This window comes from Perca flavescens, chromosome 23 (genome assembly GCF_004354835.1).
Source record: "Perca flavescens isolate YP-PL-M2 chromosome 23, PFLA_1.0, whole genome shotgun sequence".
Taxonomy (NCBI): domain Eukaryota; kingdom Metazoa; phylum Chordata; class Actinopteri; order Perciformes; family Percidae; genus Perca; species Perca flavescens.
Genome location: NC_041353.1, coordinates 25,999,430 through 26,018,517, shown reverse-complemented (window position 1 = coordinate 26,018,517; position 19,088 = coordinate 25,999,430). Strand labels below are relative to the sequence as shown.

At 40.9% G+C, this 19,088-nt stretch overlaps 1 protein-coding gene across 7 annotated transcripts in view; it reads right to left on the bottom strand.

Annotated features, from left to right (window-relative positions):
- Positions 1–4,815: 4,815 nt before the first annotated feature.
- The window catches only part of LOC114549865 (pleckstrin homology domain-containing family A member 5), a 249,965-nt gene continuing 235,692 nt past the window's right edge, over positions 4,816–19,088 (bottom strand). For all 7 annotated transcript variants that reach the window (XM_028570148.1, XM_028570149.1, XM_028570151.1 and 4 more), the window contains 4 exons: positions 15,067–15,168; positions 11,008–11,153; positions 10,362–10,501; positions 4,816–5,407 (listed from right to left, as the gene is read on the bottom strand). In XM_028570148.1, coding sequence (XP_028425949.1) covers positions 5,373–5,407; positions 10,362–10,501; positions 11,008–11,153; positions 15,067–15,168 — 423 coding nt within the window. In that variant the 3' untranslated portion in view covers positions 4,816–5,372. The remainder of the gene's footprint in view (positions 5,408–10,361; positions 10,502–11,007; positions 11,154–15,066; positions 15,169–19,088) is intronic.

Genomic DNA, 19,088 nt, shown 5'->3' with positions numbered 1-19,088 from the left:
TTGAACGTTAAAGTTTGAATTTCTGTTGGAGCCAACCTGGGCTCTAAATAAAAGCTCTCACTCACAGTGACCTTTACAAAGTAAAATGCTTTGTTTTAACACTAAGTTAGAGAAAAGGCAGACAGACTTAGTTTAATAAGGAGACATTAACTGGGATTGCAGCAGGTGAAAAGAACCATGTGATTTCTTTATTCGCGGATGATGTCCTTCTGAATTTAAGTAATCCTGAGAAATCAGTTCCAGCTGCTCTGGACTCATAGCCTCATTTAGTGCTCTGTCGAATTATAAAATGAACCTAGTATATCGGTCACTTTGGCTTTAAATATCCCCAGAATATGACCATACAATCTCCTTCTCAGAGAGAATGGAGAGTGGTCTGAAATATTTGGGTTTATATATATATCCCTTTGATTCAAAAAATGTGAAATGATTTCAAGAAGTGGACCTCTTTGCCGACTTCCTTCTTTGGGAGAATCAACACTATAAAAATGAACATCCTCCTTCGGTTAAACTACTTTTTTCAAAATCGTCCATGCTATTTGACCCCAGCATTTTTTATTCTTAAAGTGGCTATATGTAACTTTCAGTTTGTGTTGATTCTAGCGGCCGCTTTGGACAAAAGCTGTAGTTTTACCACACATGCTGTCATAAAGGTCTTTTCTTTACGGTGCTGTATTACCGAGTCAGCATTACCGGGAGGTCATATAGTTGCGATGAATGTTTTGCTCAGACAGAAAATCATTCATTTACAATAAGAGAATAAGTTACAGATGAATCGTTGCATTTCAAGTATAGCATACGTTAACTTAGCCTACTTTGGATGTAACAACCGGGTAACAACATTATCACTGTCACTGTGTCACGATGCAAAGCATTAAGAGTTTGTTTGTAGTAACCAACGTAATAATAACTTAGATTAATATAGCGCATTTCATTAAACTCAAGAACGCTTTACACAAGTATAGGGAGACATAAGGGAAAAGAAAATAGTAGGCCAACACAAACACAGAGTAAAAGGAATAAAACGTCAGTTTTGTATGATGATATGTTGTACTGGATGCTTTCACCTCTTTCAAAAAACTGAGAAAGAAGAAACACCTCTTTGGCGGTCATTTGACATACAAAACAAACAAAGAAAAAAAAAACAGCAACAAGCATATTTTAAGAACATCAACATTTATTTCACATGATATAAAACAGATGGGTTTTGAACCTTTTGCATATTGACCCTAATAATATTAATAACCTCTTATAGTTAGAATATTCGCTCTTCTTCTTTTCAGTGTGTACATAAATTATGCTATCTTGTTTTATTTCTTTTTACTTTTATATTTTTTTTTACAGTTTATACATCTCTTTTAAATGTAATTTATGTCCTGGAGCTCCAAAGTCCAACTTATTGCTTCGTACATGTGCTATTGTCCAATTCTTTGCCACCTAGCACAGATTCAAACGCAAAAAGTCTAATCTGTGTCGTGTCCTCAGCCTCTGGTGTAACTTCTGAGTAATGTAAACCGAAAACGAACAAAAAAAAGACACAAACTGAAAAAGCAGACTGAAAATCCGAAAACATTCACGTACTGCGTGTGGCGCCAACAGACTTCAGGAGATTCAGACTGTCTGCTCGACATAAATAATCACAACCCTGAAAATATTATACTTTGTTCTGTCCAAAAGAATCAGCAGCATGAAGTGGCACCTTGTTGAAGTAAAAATCTGCTTTATGTTCATATATATACTTTTTTTATATATATATTTATATAAGTCTATCCAATGAAGGACAATCTGTTATGTTGCAGGTGCAAAAATGAAAATAGAGTGATAACGGAGCCTCTGGTGTCAAATAAAAACACTAAAGATGGGAGCGGTTAAAATCCAAGAGCATCGTCGGTCACTTTGGGGTTAAAGTAAAGCACTGCATGTGTGTCGAGTTTTGGTGCTTAGCCCATCTGCGCTGAGACTTCTCAAGTGCTCCTGTATGCAGCTGTACACTCCCCTCCAGCAACTCAGTCACAGCTAATATCCCCTCCTCCAGATCAGTAGAATATTAAGAATTATTATGTTTTAATACTAAGTAAGGTATCAAAAGCTCTGTGTATTGATGTGTGTGTGTGTGTATACATTTGGCAACACATATTTATGGAGCTATATTGCCCCCAAACAAGTCGTACATCCGGTCAAGATTGTGAAATGGTTTCATTTTATATATTTATAGCAATTAAATGATATGGCCAATGACAACAGCAATAACCAAAAGAAAGACACAGAAAACAAACAGAACGACAGAACAGGATTGAGTGTTCACCCTTTTTGTGTCTCAGCCTGACTGGATAAATGGCAACAAAACCAACATTTTAACTACATGCTTAAAGCTACACAGTGCGTAGTTTCTGTCTCCCCCATGAGGAATTCTAAGTAATGACAACAACACTGTCGGTGCGTCCACGTGATACAAGTCTTCCGTGATCGCGCAGCTGTCTACACAGCTCGTGTAGACAGCCCCCCCTTGACTCATTTCATGCTTCTCCTTCTCCATCAACAACATGAGATCAAGGAGAGGGTTAACTTCTCCTGCTCCAGATCTCCCACCGTGGTCAGAAAGAACAGGGGAGACACTTTGGTTCTCTCACTATGACTCTAGAGTCACTACTTGCTCTGGAGATAATCACCATCACTCTCTCACTCGCTCTACCACACACTCCCGACACACACACACACACACACACACACACACACACACACACACACACATAAACGTCAGGCCACTTACATAGACTACGGTGAAAGTTCAGCATGGAGCCTCTGCAGAACCATCAATCACGCTCAACTGTGTGTTGCCAAAACGTGGATGACCTACACTGAATACTGCACCTGAGTGCATCGTGCCTAGACGGAAGGAGAACTGAAGCTGCTGCTCTGCTGCTTTTAATACACAGCCTGTGTCGACATGGTCCATTCTAACTGCTGGTGCTGGTGCCAAGAGATCAGATTGCGGAAGTACTGGGCAACAAGCAGGGGTTCAGTTGTGCTATTGTGAACGTGGAGCTGCCAAACAGCATCTGTGTTCAGGAAACCTACACTCGACTGGATAAACCGATAATAAAAATCCTAAAAACAATCCTTTTTTGAAAGAAGGCTGGCCTTTCTGAAAACACAACGCATACATAATGGTGGCTGAAACGGACATAGCACCAACTCTGTACAACAAACACTCTATTACCTTTTTTCACGACTGTAGGGATGACTATCATATAGGTCAATATGATTAAGAAATCAGGTGACACTTGAGTTAGTCACATCTTTCTTGGTCTACCTTTGGACTTTGTATGGTTGCCTTTCAATGGACAGCTGGAGCAGAGCCAACATTATGGGCCCCAGGGGGCCAGGCTCACCCATCCAGGAATTTGGCACTCCCAGGAGAAATATGCAAGACCCAGAGCTGGCAAAAACTGCCCCTACCATTCCCAAGAATGCAACCTACATAAACCATGACATTCAAAATGAAATAATAGAACTGATGAGCCAACTGGTGACAGAGCATATTGTTGAGTCTTTTTACACAAAATGGAAGGAACCCAAGACCCAACGGGCTGTGGAAATATTCCTATTGTACTGCGTTTTGTTGACGAAAGCTAAACTATAAGAGAGAGGTTCTTGACCATCGCCACAGCAGATGCAGGCAATTTTATAATGTCTCACACAGATACTTATTTCGGAATTTTGCTGGCCTGAGCACAGACAAAATACTTAGCCAAGTTTATGATGGGGCTAATGTCAGGGAGACTGGCTGGGGTTCAAAGACTCCTTCAACCTGAGCTGGGCAGAGAAATCCCAAATGTTCACTGCTTTAACCACCGACTCCACTTAATCGTTGTTCACGCCATGTCCGGTGAGAAGGCTATCAGTATCTATAATGTCCTGCACAAGTTCACACAAAAGCCCACCGTTGCAGCCTAATCGTTTTCCATTTTTTGTTCTCCAACATTTTGTTCTCGATTGTTTTTTAATTTCAAAACAAAAACCGTTGGCTGCCAAAGTACACGGACTGAAACGGTGTATTCATGGAATCCATAGCTTCACTCGACCCGGAGAGCAGCTCCTTCCTGGACTCAGTAAAAGTGGAACCCCCCTGCTTACACTGACTGGACCCACGCACCCGACACACAGTTCCACACCTCCAGATGATGGACACTGAAAACACTGCTCAGTAATGTCCACAGGGCTCTTGTGGCAATGCCAAGTGTCCTCACAGCATCTTGGGTTGCCCTAACCTTCGGTGCTTCCACGACTTGACCAAGAAATGCAACACAGAGTGGAAAGACACTTAACTGCGGAGATTCGATTTATCAGGAAAATGGCCAGGCCTGAGCCACCAAAGTGTAGTGAGTTAGTCAACTTATTATTCCTATCCTTTTTGTATAAGTTGTTTTTCCTGAATTGTCTTACAGTTTTTAGGTGGTTACAAATATTGGGCTTTTTTCAGTGTGTGTTTGCTAATATGGAGTAATAGATATGTGAGAGAGTAGAATAACATGCCCCCTATAGTTGTAGTCCTGCTGTCCATGGCGCTGATCATGCAGCTGTCACGATGTCGCTGTTTTTTGTGACTTTGTTTTGCACTAATAACTGACTTAGGCCTTGGACTGCTTGTGTCTGAATTGTAAGGTCTGATAGTGGGAGACTACACAACTTTGCCATTCAGATAAATAATAGGCTGCACTATCGACTCACAATTCATTTATATCGACTGAACCGAATTTGAAGTATCATTAAAATACACAGTAAATATCAGTTAACATATAAACCTACATTATATTGAACTATTCAATATGAATCCATTGTTGAATTGAAAAGTCAGAAAAAAAGAATTAGATTGTCAGGGCCCGCCTATAAAAACCAAATGCCTGGCCAGTTACTTTCCCCTGGCCGCGACTGAGCTGGAGACTCATATGGAAACCAGAAAAAACTCTCAAAAGTCCTTCTTCTGGGCGTTGCGCAAGTATATTTCAGCTCAAACATCATTTGTAACTTTTTTTTATGACCATTTCACAATCTTATTTTTATGCAGAAATGTTTTGAGACAAATCTGACTCCATATGTTGGTGTTTTGCCCAGGGACATATCAGTCTGGACAGATTCAACAGGTGTTAAGATACAGTACATCTGCCTCTCTCTCTGTCTGGAAGTGATGGCGGCCCATCTGTGTGTTGTCAGGGCTGTCGTCCTCGCAGTCTCAGTCTCCTTGTGGGCATGTAACAGTAGTATCAAAATAGTCCTGTTGTAAACGCAGGAAGCCGTGGAGCATGCTCTGTGCAGGCAGGCTACATTTGGGCTTTATGGGCCGCCAGTGTGGATGTCGTGGCCGCCAACGCTCACGTGTCTCTGCTCACCAAGGTGAACGTCTGCGCTGCAGGGAGGACAAGAGAGGGCAAGGGGGTGGTTAGTACAACGCTGTTTGGTTATACAGTTTTGCTGTATTTTTGTTGCTGTAATTCAGCAACAACAGTATTGCAAATACGTTTTTTTTTTGTGTGCAAAAACAATACAGTATTGACAGATACCACAGTAGGGCTGCACCATATGAGGAAAATATCGCGATAACGATATTACTTGCAAAAAATAAACAGAACACAAACTGCTTGTTGAATTTAAAACTAATGAAAGGAAATCATTTCCAACATTATTTTATTGAACAAATTGAACACTGAATTGTATATACAAGGCAGCACTAAAAAAGAATGACAGTTACATTTTAAAGTGCAGTTTTCTACTGATATTTTCTTTTAACTAACCGGAAAAGTGTCTTTCGCATCGTGCGGACGATAAAAAAAACAACATATTGCATAGTGCAGGCCTAGGTGATGCCAGACCCTCCTTCACAGCGCTGCGGAGGAGGGTCTGGCTAGTCCACACAGCATTCCTGGATGGGAGAAAAACATGCTCTGGTTTATTGGCATTTCTTTAAACCAATCGTCGTGGAACATGTGTACGTTCAAAAGTAGGTTTAGTCGTGCAACAGAAAACTCAGATTGGACAGATAGTCTAGCTAGCTGTCTGGATTTACCCTGCAGAGATCTGAGGAGCAGTTAACCATAGTCCTCACAAATCCACCGGAGGTTAGAACGCCAACACAAAGATAGAGGAAGGGGACGGACATCCGGCCGAAAAGAAGGACATCCGGTGAAATTTGCGACGGCATCTGAACAATCCCGGGAATGGAATGCCGTGGACATAGACTATGTCGGACATAACGTTAGCTTAGTGTCAGGATCCCACCGTCTCCCCGTTCTCTCTGCTGATTCCTCACGGTTGCTTCCACTTTTGTCTTCATAAAAGCTCAGTTTTTAGGGTCGGCAGCTTATAAAAACGTAGAGTTCCGGGTTCTTTACATTGTTGGTAGTGAATATCAGCCGACAGCAGCCTTTAGGCATTTTTCTGTTGTTTACTGCTGCTATTCTTACAATTAAAAGGTGCAGTAGGTTAGCCTTATAAAACTAACTACATGAAGCAGGTCATTTAAAAATAAATCCAGCTCCTCTGGCTCCACCTACAGCCGGTAGTGCGATTTGCAAAAATCCACCGCTCCCTGTTCAGATGCACCAATCAGGGCAACGGGGGGGTGTCTAACTGCGTGTCAATCACTGCTCATGCACACACATTCATTCTCCCTTGTGGGGGGAGGGGCTTAAGAGACCGTTTTGGGCTTTAGCAGAAAGGGGGGAGGGACTGAGAAGTTGTCGGTGTTCAAATGTTCAAAAGTCCTGGATCTTCCCAATCCTACCTACAGCACCTTTAATGAGATGGGCAAGTTGGTTCAGTGGGTGAGGTCTTCTCTGGTGCTTGTTGGTAATGCTGTGTAATTCAGAAGGAATGGCTCTGAAAGCCTGGTGGAAACATCCACACCCGTCGCTATGGGCGGGCCATAAGGGGCCGGGCCCGCCCCCAAAAATGCTTGTGCCCCACTTGAGGCACAGACCTCTTAAAAAAATTACTTTAATTTTATATTATCATAGTTTCTAATTTTGTGTTGCATTAATGTTGCATTCTTTATAGGGCTGGGCGATATGGACCGAAAGTCATATCCCGATATATTTTGGCTTAATATCGATATACGATACGTATCCCGATATGTTTTCCGCAAAGTGAGAGCAAATGTTCAGTCAAAGTCAAAGCCAAATATGACATGTCACAAGTAGTTTCATAGAAACTGGCTATTTCAGTGAACAGTTGCAAAATCAAATGAATAAATAATAAACAGGTTTCTTCACCTGGTTCAATGCTCAGCTGTTCAAATAACAATAAAATGTAAACATAAATTCTGATTAACCCTTGTGTTGTCTTCCCGTTAATATTTTTGACGCCTTTTTTTCAGTTTGTTTTAGTTTTTTCCAACGTTTTAAATTGTTAAATTTTTCTTCTACACATTTTCAGCGCTTATTTCTACGTCCCATATTTTCTAATATAGGGCTGGGCGATATAGAGAAAATCAGATAATATGATATTCTTGACCAAATACCTCTATTGATATTGCGACGATATATTCTAGAGTTGACAGTTGGTGCTCTCGCAAAATATCTTCACACTTAGATTTTAGATAAATAATCATTAATAATAGAACAGCTACAACAGTCTGGTAAGTTCAGAAAAGTACATCACTTCACTGTAATGCAGCCTTTAAAACCAGGAAAGAAGACACTTATGTCCTATCACGATATTACGATATTCAAAATCTAAGACGATATCTAGTCTCATATCACGATATCGATATTAATATCGATATATCGCCCAGCCCTAATTCTTTATCATTAAAACTTTAAAAATATAAATAAACAATGGTGTGATTTTTGTTTGATTGATGGGAATCTGCACTGCAACAGCCTATCACGGCTAATCATCACTTATCACTTACTAAAAAGAAAGTTAGGCTACGATGTGATGGGCAGCATTTGGGCCACAACTAACTGTTGAATCAGGGGGTGAGACGGACAAACCCAAACAGGTTGCGTTGAGGAAATATCCAGTCAAAATGTTTGGTTAAAAAAAATTCACATCTGTATCATCGGCCGCGACCTTCTTCATTAAGGGGTTTAAGATTTACAGACAAGGGCTTAAATAAGCATGCAGCTTCAAATGACAGGAGGGACTGGAGAGAGGACAGGCTGCCTCCACTCAAAGTACCGGTAGGTTCAAAGTCTCTGTGCGTGTGTGTGTGTGTGTGTGTGTGTGTGTGTGTGTGTGCGTGCGTGTGTGTGTCTCATGGTACATGTTTGAGAGATGCTTCTGGTGTTACATCTAATATGTTGTATAGTCAAGTGTTTTATGGATATTCATAACATTGCTTCTATGTAATGTGTTGTAGGCTAAATAGGCTACCTGGTCATATTGCTGTTGGTTATGTTTAACGTGATGATTACGTGCGAATAGTATAACAAGAGTATATGATTATTATAAATATACATACTGTACGCTAATAATAATTGTGCCCTCCCATGTATTTCATATGCCCCCCTTAAGACCTGGTCTGGCAACTGGTCTGGAAACATCGATACCAAGGTATTTAATGTGACCTGTAGTTCTTAGATGTCGCATTCTAGTCTTCCTTTTAGAGTTAGACCAATACAGTACACCAGGGTTCTGCAACGTTATTTAGGCCAAGGACCCATTAGCTGAAAAAGAGAGGGAGCAGGGACTCCTTACATATATTATACATACACATAAAATGTAGTTGCATATTAAACTGGACCTACGTGTAGGGCGGCCTAAAGCCTTTATAGTACCTGTTTTTTCCCATCAGGGTGTCCACAAGTGGAACAGTGGGTGGTAAAAAGTCTGCATGTCAACTTTTGGGAGCATGTAGAATTCTGTGAGTGCAAATCAAGTTTTCTAAGTCAAAAGTCCTGCTGGTCTATGCAAATGATTTTCAATCTGCTGTGTTTTTCAGCAGTTTTGGCAGATGGTAAGGATTTGTGAATGTGTGGGTGCTTGACATGTCATAAAATGCCCATGGCTGACACATAGACCGGCCACATCTTTTCCTTTAGGTGTCGGACGTGCTCTGCTCTTATTTTTATGCACACAGCTGGCATTTGAAGAACGGTTTTGTTCTGCTCACTACAACAGCAAAATAAAACACAACTTTAAAGCTTCAGTGCGTAACTGTGTGATATTAACGAACGTCTGTTACATTCCAGCCGTTGCCAAATGAGTTGCTACAAAGCTAATTAAGACTATCAGCTCCACACAACTCTCTCTGGATTCATCAGTATGACTATGTTCAGAAGATTGGGGCGTCAGGTGACTTTCCCGCACAGAAACTGGAGTGAAGATAATGACCTCTTCTGAAGAATCCATCATGTTTGTTTAATCCTCCGTGTCCTCCTTGGTTACTAGCGACTGCGTGGAGGAGGAGGGGTGGGTGGCGATCACGGAAGGCTTGTATCATGTGGACGCGCCGACAGTTTTGTTGTCATTACTTCATGGGGGAGACAGAAACTACACACTATAGCTTTAAAGCCTGATGGGGCATGTACTTAAACTCAACCTTGCAGAACTGAAATCAAATATATTTTGATTATTAAGGCTAAAAAAACAATCACTGAGTGTCTGTCTTCCCAGATTCATTTTTTTTTTAAAGTTGCAGTTTCATTGTTTACCCACTGGAGTGTGCTGTCGGTTCAGTTTATGAACTTTGCAGACTTGTTCCATCAGACAGCTGTTTGTTTTGTATTTGGACATGCAATTGACATTTTGAGAAGCAATGTCAATCTGCACACAACACTAATGAAGATAAACAGAGACACACTACACAACTGTACAGCCGGATGTCAGTGTCAGTGTCTGCCACCTGTCAGGTGGGGTGAAAGTATTCTATGATATTCATTATTGTACCTAGGGCTGCACAGTATATAATTTTTTATCGTTTATTTGCACCAGTTGATAGCCCTAAACATAGAACTTACACTGCGTACTGCTTACCAGAGGGAATTAAATTCACTCAATGTATTTTGCGGGCAGGGGGGGGGAGACAGGGCTGGAGTCTCCGGAGCTAACCCCCACCCCTCCACCCAGCAGCCGGGGAAACAAGACACGGTACACCTCCCAGTGGTTATGAGGTGCTGAAGTATTTATTTGTGCTCAAATGGAACTCAAACTGTTCCAAACTTTTCGTAAATTTGCATCGCTGCGAAAAGTTTTGATGCCACGCCCCCTCGGTGCGTAACGGCCTTAAATCTTAGCTACTGCCTTGACAATAGCAAGTTCATTCCAATACTGTAATTGAAATTGGGGAGCAAGTGCAACAGAAGGTATTTGGGCCAGCATGAAATGTGGTCTCAGGTTTGACTGACACACGTGTCACTTACAAGCCAACATGTTGTTGTTGTTGTGTTTCTTGTCGTCTGCGGTTAGCTCCAGCTTCTCCTCTCTGGCGCTCTGTTGCTTCGCGTCTGATTCGTCCTCCCTCGGCTCCGGGCTCGGCGTCTCAGGCTCAGGAGTCTGGAAGCTGCAATGAGCCGAAGCAGAAGGGTCACTCTGACGCACAACTGACTACTACTGTTAGGACAAGCAAAAGAACGGCTATCATATATTTCATAGTATTTTGTAATCCTTGAGATCCCTTTGGCCTTGTTCCACACTCATTTCTTTGAATTCTTTTTAATTTCTCATTCCTTAGGGACTTGACTTGTGAACTGTAGGGTCGTCGGTTCAATTCCCTGTACGGACAGAGTACGGTAGCTGGAGAGGTGTCACTTCAGCCACTGCTGAGGTGCCCTTGAGTAAGCCACCGAACCCCAAACTGCCCAGGGTGCCTGTAGTGGCCCCCTCACTCTGCCCCCTATCCATTAGTGCATGTATTGGGTCCTGTTTGTGCATGTCTGTGTTTTTTGGGCCTGTGTGTAACAACAGAGTGTAAAGATGTAATTTGTCTTCTTCTTTGCCTCATACTCACACTCATTCAGCACACGCACAGACACGCACGAACACACATACACAGACACACACACCTACCTGTTGTCAGTGGTGGTGTTTGTTGGTGAGCTAGTCAGATCTTGCTCTCTGCTTTCGTCATCCTCAAAAGAGTGAAGGTTTACAATCTCCACACGCTGAGGCTCCACGCCCAGGTCCACAATCACCACCCTCTGGCTTTCACACAGCTGAAACACACACACACACACACACACACACACACACACACACACACACACACACACACACACACACACACACACACACACACACACACACACACACACACACACACACACACACACACACACACACACACACACACACACAAGTGTTTTTATTAGAAAACGGAGAGGTGGGAATTACATACAAAAAGTAGTAAAGAAGTGTGATGTCAGTGTTGTTCAATGCATTGCCAGACCAGCGATGCGTATCTTTTACCTCAGCAAGACTTTGGTTTTGTGCTGTCATGAGTTGTACAATAGTTGAACTTATATTACTAATAATAATACAAAACGAAAGAATGAAAACTACAGGGAAATGGATAAGAGATATTGGCAAATAATGAAATATGTTAGTATGACAAGAGAAGTCAGTTGGTGAATACGTAAATAAATAAATCACGCGACACAAAGAACATGAATGACTGAGTGAGTAAGTGATCAAGTAAAAATACAATAAACACATCGAGGACATGTTTGTCTGAGGGTGGTGTGGAGCGCAGCCCAGACCCAGCTATCAATCCTGGTTACAACCACAGGATAAAGCCCTTAAATCCAAGCTGGCTCCTTCCACATTCCCACAAATCTTCTGTTATTTCCCCAGATTACAAGCGCAGATGTTCCATCCACAATAGCTGATTATCTGCTGTGTGGATTACATCAGAGAGAGCTGTGTATAGTGACGCTGTGTGTTAGAGTTCCTTTGGTTCTCCTCCACCTGCTGCCCCTGCAGACTGCGCTGTACCAGTTTACTAAAAGCAGCGGTGGAAGAAGTAGTCAGATCCTTTACTTTAGTAAAAGTACTAATACCACACTGTAAAAAATACTGCAAGTAAGTCCTGCATTGAAAATATTACTTAAGTAACCAGACCCTCCTCCGCAGCGCTGTGGAGGAAGGTCTGGCAACACAAGACTAATGTAACTATAATCAGTCAAATCTCCTTGAAGTTTTAAAAGTAAAAATACTCAATGCAGAAAAATCCTCACATTTTAGAAACTGGAAATGAAAAAGTGTTGAAAGTGTCAAAAAAAGCATCCAACCAGCTGTGTGTTTAATGGTCTCATCATCTCAGCTGGACTTGTAGCCGTTATATTGTTGGCGAGTTTACTTTAGAATCAAACATTAGATGTTATAAACTACATGTGTTCTGTGTGCAGGAATCAGAATTTTTAAAGTAGCTAGTAACTAAAGCTGTAAAAGATGAATGTAGTGGAGTAACTAAAGTAACTAGTAACTAAAGCTGGAACAGATGAATGTAGTGGAGTAACTAAAGTAACTAGTAACTAAAGCTGTAACAGATGAATGTAGTGGAGTAACTAAAGTAACTAGTAACTAAAGCTGGAACAGATGAATGTAGTGGAGTAACTAAAGTAACTAGTAACTAAAGCTGTAACAGATGAATGTAGTGGAGTAAAAAGTCCAATATTTCTCTATGAAATGTAGCGGGGTAGAAGTAGAAAGTGGCATGAAGAGAAAAGACTCAAGTCAAGTACAAGTACCTAAGAAATTTGACTTAAGTACAGTACTTGAGTAAATGTACTTCGTTGCATTCCACCACTGACTATTAGCTGACCTCCATGGGGACATCTTTCCCCTGTGTACACTATATGTTTCTATTTCAAATGACCAACATGTCGAGCATTTGTTTGGGATGTTGATGGAGTTAGCCTGTTGGATTTAGGGCTGGGCAATATATCAATATTACATCAATTTCGTGATATGAGGCTAGATATTGTCTTAGATTTTGGATATTGTAATATCGTAATATGACATAAGTCCTTCCTGGTTTTACAGGCTGCATTACAGTAAAGTGATCTACTTTTCTGAACTTACCAGACTGTTCCAGCTGTTCTGTTATTTGCCTTCACTCACTTAGTCACTAAATCCACTTTACATATATAAAAAATCTAATTGTAAAAATATTTTGTGAAAGCACCATTAGTCAGTGTTACAATATCGCCGGTATATCGATATTGGAGGTATTGGGTCAAAAATATAGTGATATTTTGATTTTCTCCATATCGCCCAGCCCTAGTTGAATGCTGTCATTAACTATTATATTCTTCCGTATTTTGGTGTTAGGTTCTAGTAGAGATAATCAAGAGGACTACAGTGTAATGTTCACACTGTCTACTGCCAGAACAACCAGCGTTATATTGACAACATGGTTACATCATTCCACTTCAATCACAGAGCAGCAGTAGTAACCCGGAACTGCCCGAGATACCATTAGGTTAAATCCCAGAGCACTTACGTGTACATTACAGCGCACTCATCATAAATGGTATTTGTGTAGTTAGGCTCACTGACTGAGCTGCGTTAAAGCCCCTGCAATCCTATTTATTAAGAGTCTAACACTCCAAAACCCCAGTTAATCTGCTTCATCAGAACTGGGTGGCTGTGTTTTGATCAGATTTGATTGACAGTGACATGAACACACACACTGGGGGTTTAGCCATGGGATACATTATATTGCTGGCTTGTGTCTGCAGGCATTGAATGACAGGACGTTAAATTGGGACTTTCGTTCAATTCCCATTAGTATGTGAAGTGTTATGCTGGGATTTTTCATTGATTGGTTTTTCCATGCAGTTGGCACTAATTAGAGCTGAATGATATGAGGAAAATATGCAAAATGTGATAACGTTGTTGAATATTGCGATAACAATATTGCAGATATTAAAGGGCAACAATTATATAGCAGTTTGGGGTTCATACTTGTATTTTGTGTTTGTACTAGGACATGTTTACATGCTTCAATGTTAAAAAAACACTTTATTTTTCTCATACTTCCCATGGCTGCTGCACCTGTATTCACCCTCTGTCTGAGACCCCGTTTACACATACATGGTTATTTTTACAAACGGAGACATTTCCCTTAGTTTGTGCCCTTCGTTTACACGCAAACGGAGAATTCTTCTCTGAAACCGAGTCTTTCTAAAACCTCCGGCCAGAGTGGAGATTTTTGAAATCTTCGTTTGCACGTAAACTGAGACAAACGGAGGTTTAGGCAGCCGAGAGAGAGAGAGAGAGAGAGAGAGAGAGAGAGAGAGAGAGAGAGAGAGAGAGAGAGAGAGAGAGAGGAAGTGATTTGTTGCTGTTGTTGCCAGTTCTGGGATTCTGATTGGCTAACGTGGGCTTGAGCTTCTCGTTACACTGCCACCTACAGGTCTGGCGTGCTCTTGACGGCATATATACATTAGTACATGTAAACAAACACTTTTCTGAAAACTGACAGCTGTGCACGTGTTATTTTTGAAAACGGAGAGGTTGAAATGTCCATTTAGAGATAGCCTGCCGCGTGTAAACGTCGCATGAGACGCTCTGTAGTTGCGCATGTCTCTTTAATCCCTCCTCCCGACAAAGCCCAGTCTCTGATTGGCCAGCGTGTTTCCTGGAATCTCCAGTTTTGTTTCAATAGTTGAAATGGGAAACCGGACATGTCCCAGCAGTAAAATTGGGAAGAAATGACCAGCATTGGCCGCCAAGATTACAGCTATCTGGCGTTAGCATGCAGCTACCTAATAATTAGCACTAGGCTAATGTTAGATTGTAGTGGAACAAAGCAGCACTTTCTACCGTCAAAAATCACAGATAAAGGCTTCTGAACCAAACACTACCCAATCGGATATGTTCGATCAGTGATGTGAGCCGAGATGACATTTTACTGCCGTTACATGCAACAATGTTAACACCAGAGTAGAAGTAGAAAGTGGCATGAAGAGAAAAGACTCATGTAAAGTAAGTACCACAACATTTGGACTGAAGTACAGTACTGGAATAAATGTACTTAGTTACATTCCACCACTGGATCATGGCCTACATAGCATGTTTCTATGGGAAATGTCGGCCCTGCTGTGCAGGCCTTGTCTACAGTACCTCACTGTCTGTGCTGTTGGCCTCCTTCACGCTCTGCAGAGTCCCGTGACCGTCCCCGTCACGCTGCACCTCATCTTTCACCTCCTCCACACTGTACACCTCCTGGAGACGGAAATAGAATAATGTTATGAGCTGTTTGTTCAGTCATCATCAGAAATGTGCATGAGGGGTTGCAGTTTATTGGTGATGGTGTGTCATGCACAGAGGTGTCAAAAGTATTCACATTCATTACTCAAGTAGAAGTATAGATACTAGGGTTTGAAAAGACTTTTGTAGAAGTTGAAGTATCAACTCAAGCTTTTTACTTAAGTAAAAGTGTAAAAGTACTGGTTTCAAAACTACTTAAAGTATAAAAGTCAAAGTAATGTAAGGCAGAGATCTTCAACAAGGGGTCCTCAAAGTCATTGCAGGGGCCCTCCAAATTATTGTAAATTTTTGAGTCTTTTTATTATCTTTGAGTCTTTTAAAATTAAAATGCCTTAACATAATTCCAACATATTATTAGCAAACATAAATTCCCACTGATGATAAGCTTACTGGCCTATAAGTAAGGTAGTTCCTAAGATATCAGCCCACAGATACAGTTAATCCTAGATTTACTGTGCCACATACAGTATGTCACATAAAGTATGTAACATTAAAATATGATTCATAAAATCATGCCAACAATTAATATTTTAATAGCTTATGAAAAAAGGGTATGTAAGAACGCTTTAGGTTGCCCTAACTGTTATTGTAGGCCCAGTTTAATATGCAACTTAATTTCATACAATACAGGGCTCGACATTAAGGCTTGTCCGCTTGTCCTGGACAAGTGGATTTTTTGTAGGACAAGTGGAAGAGAAATTTACTTGCCCCACTGGACAAGTTAAAACTCAAACAAAACGCCACTCATTTCGTCAATGTTACAGAATTGAAACAAATACATATTTTACTCCACAATCCCGAGCAGCGGGTCGGCGGGCCGCTAACGTTAGACCCAGCCCGCTGTTCAGCGCATTCTCCGAAAGCGAAGCAGCATGAAAGCACGGCGAGCTAGCCGGTGTTAGCTTGCTAACTCCACCTTAACGTTACCTCCTCGCCACATCGTTCACAGAAAACAAGCTGAAAACAGAAGTCACTCGTGGTGATAGCAATGTGCTTTGTGTGGATGAAGCATTATATACGTTATTATGTGCCACTCATTCCGTTTATGTTACAGATTTTACTTTACCGATTTGAAACAAATACATTAACTAACGTTAGACCCAGCAGCAGCGGGAGAGTGGACCGCTGACGTTAGACCCAGCCCACTGTTCAGCTCCTTCTCTGTAAGCGATACAGCATGAAAGCACCGCGGAACCAGCAAGCCAGGCAGCCGGTGTTAGTTAGCTAACGTTAGCATGCTAACTACGCTTTAACATTACCCCGTCCCCACATCGTTCACAGAAAACGAGCGAATAAAGCTGTCACCGTGGCGATAGAAGTGTGCTTTGTGCGGATGAAGCATGAAGTTAATTTGACTCTTGACGGCTGGCTCTCTGCCTCGTAACGTTATTAGCTGCTCCGCTACTCGTTTGTAGCGGATTAAATATCAGGTAATAATCAACTGTAAAGTAGCTACACCTTTTAAAGGATCCCTTGGTAAGTGAAATTGTAGAAAGAAAAAAAAAAAAAAACGCTGACACCAACATTTAGTGGCAAAATCCATTGTTATGTCTACAAAATTATTTTAGATATAGTATAAGTTCAAGTCACCACTACCTCTGGTCAAAATATTGAATTAGTATCTCAATATATTGACTCAGTATCTCAGAATATAAACAAAGAATATCAAGTAATGAGAAACTATAAAATATTGACTTAATCTCAATATATTGGCTTAGTATCGTAATATATTGACTTAGTAACTCAACATATTGGTTCAGTATCTCAATATATTGACTTAGTAACTCAGAATATCTCAATATATTGACATAGTAACTTAGAATATTGACTAGGAATCTGAAAGTAATGAGAAACTTTAAAATATTCACTTAGAATCTCAATATATTAACTTCTGCACACCGGTGTGCAAAGTATAATTTTGTATTATGAGTCTGGAGATCCTTTTTTCTTGTTGAAGGGGAAATCTATTCTTGGGACACATTTGTTTCTACTGTTTAAACTGAATTGTATTAATGTTGATAGTGTTTGGATGCTTTCAATGGTTTCTTCAAATTCTGCATTAGCAAAACACAAAAGAAATTATAAAATGACAAGTGACTTTTGTTCATGGACAAGTGAAACGTAAATGTACTTGTCCGAAGGACAAGTGCCTCAAAAAGTTAATGTCAAGCCCTGCAATATGTAGTAGGTGGTCCCTGCTACATCTCACTTTAAGTAAAGGGGTCCTTGGTTTAAAAAACGTTGAAGACCCCTGATGTAAGGGGGAAACAATGCCATTAAGGACAACAGCTTAACCCCAAAACGTTAGGACAAAATCATATGACTATAATAATGTTATATTAAAATCATTCCTGCAAACTCAGAAGGGCTGAAAAAGTGGACACATCTCTGTGTCTGTGTTTTTCAGACAACGGCAGCTACACTCTGGTGTTACAATCCTCTCCAGTGAAATACAGACACACTTTACACCGTTTAGCTCTCAGCATTTTAACCGTGTTTACTCCAGCTGCTAGCTAACCGTAGGCTAACGTTAGCTGCTGCCAACTGTAGTGTTAACTAGCTAACCGTAGGCTAACGTTAGCTGCTGCCAACTGTAGTGTTAACTAGCGTCCCGTGCGGCGATGTTCAGTTCCCTCTAACGTCCGTTTTCGGAGCATCAGAGAGAAGCGCAGGCATTTAAGCGGCACTTAAATAAGGCACCGAAATCAGCGTTGCTATTCGGTCGGTAGATAACGGTCGTTAAAGCACCGGTGGTGTATTAGCACCGGGTCTGTGCAGGTTTGATGGATCGCGTACAAACCAATAGAGTGTCGGAATGACTATGTTTATACTTCTCATCCAACCACAATCACATTCACTCTCTCCGGATGGAGCGATTTGGATAGGGTTTTTTTGTGTGTGTTTTTTTTAACGATGACGAGCTGGAATGAAAACAAGCCCAACTGAAATATGAGTAACGAGGCTATTTTTAAAATGTAAGGAGTAGAAAGTACAGATAATTCCGTGAAAATGTAAGGAGTAGAAGTAAAAAGTATGCTGTAAAATAATTACTCCAGTAAAGTACAGATACCCAAAATTTCTACTTAAGTAAGGTAGCGAAGTATTTGTACTTCGTTACTTGACACCTCTGGTCATGCATTACAGTCCATATATAGGTCATATTTAATCACCGATGATCCTGATGAAAAAATGGCAAAGTATAGCATTGAAATCAACCAATGTAAAATAGTATAACTAGAACTTTGTACATATTAGGGCTGAAACTAATGAGTATTTTCATTGTTGATTAATGTGTGGATTATTTTCTGCATGAATGGATTAGATTTGTTCTCTAAAATGTCAGAAAATGGTGAAACATGTGGATCAGTGTTTCCCAAAGCCCAAGACGACATCCTCAAATGTCTTGTTTTGTCCACAACTCAAAGATATTCAGTTTACTGTCACAGAGGAGAGAAGAAACTAGAACATAATCACATTTAGGAAGCTGGAATCTGAGAATTTCTACTATTCTTTATTCAAAAATGACTCAAAGCGATTCATTGATTATCCAAATAATTGGCGAGTCATTTACAGGTGCTCTAAGCAATGCTGGGTGACGTCACTTCTTGTTGACGTTCAAAGTATTTTCAAACAAAACGGAGGCTAGCTCACCCCTCCCTCCTCCTCATCCCATCCCCTCCCTTCTAACTAACCCCCCAACCCCCAAATCCTTCTTGTCGGTTTTGGCTGGAACACTGTTTGTTATGTTTGGTGGTGCAGGTTGGCGCAGTTTGTTTTTGATGGCGTTTGTCGAGCCTGGGCGATCTACAGAGACCGCGTTTTTTTTACAGTGTGTTCAGGGGACAGTCAGCTAGCGTATAGTGAGGAGATGTTTT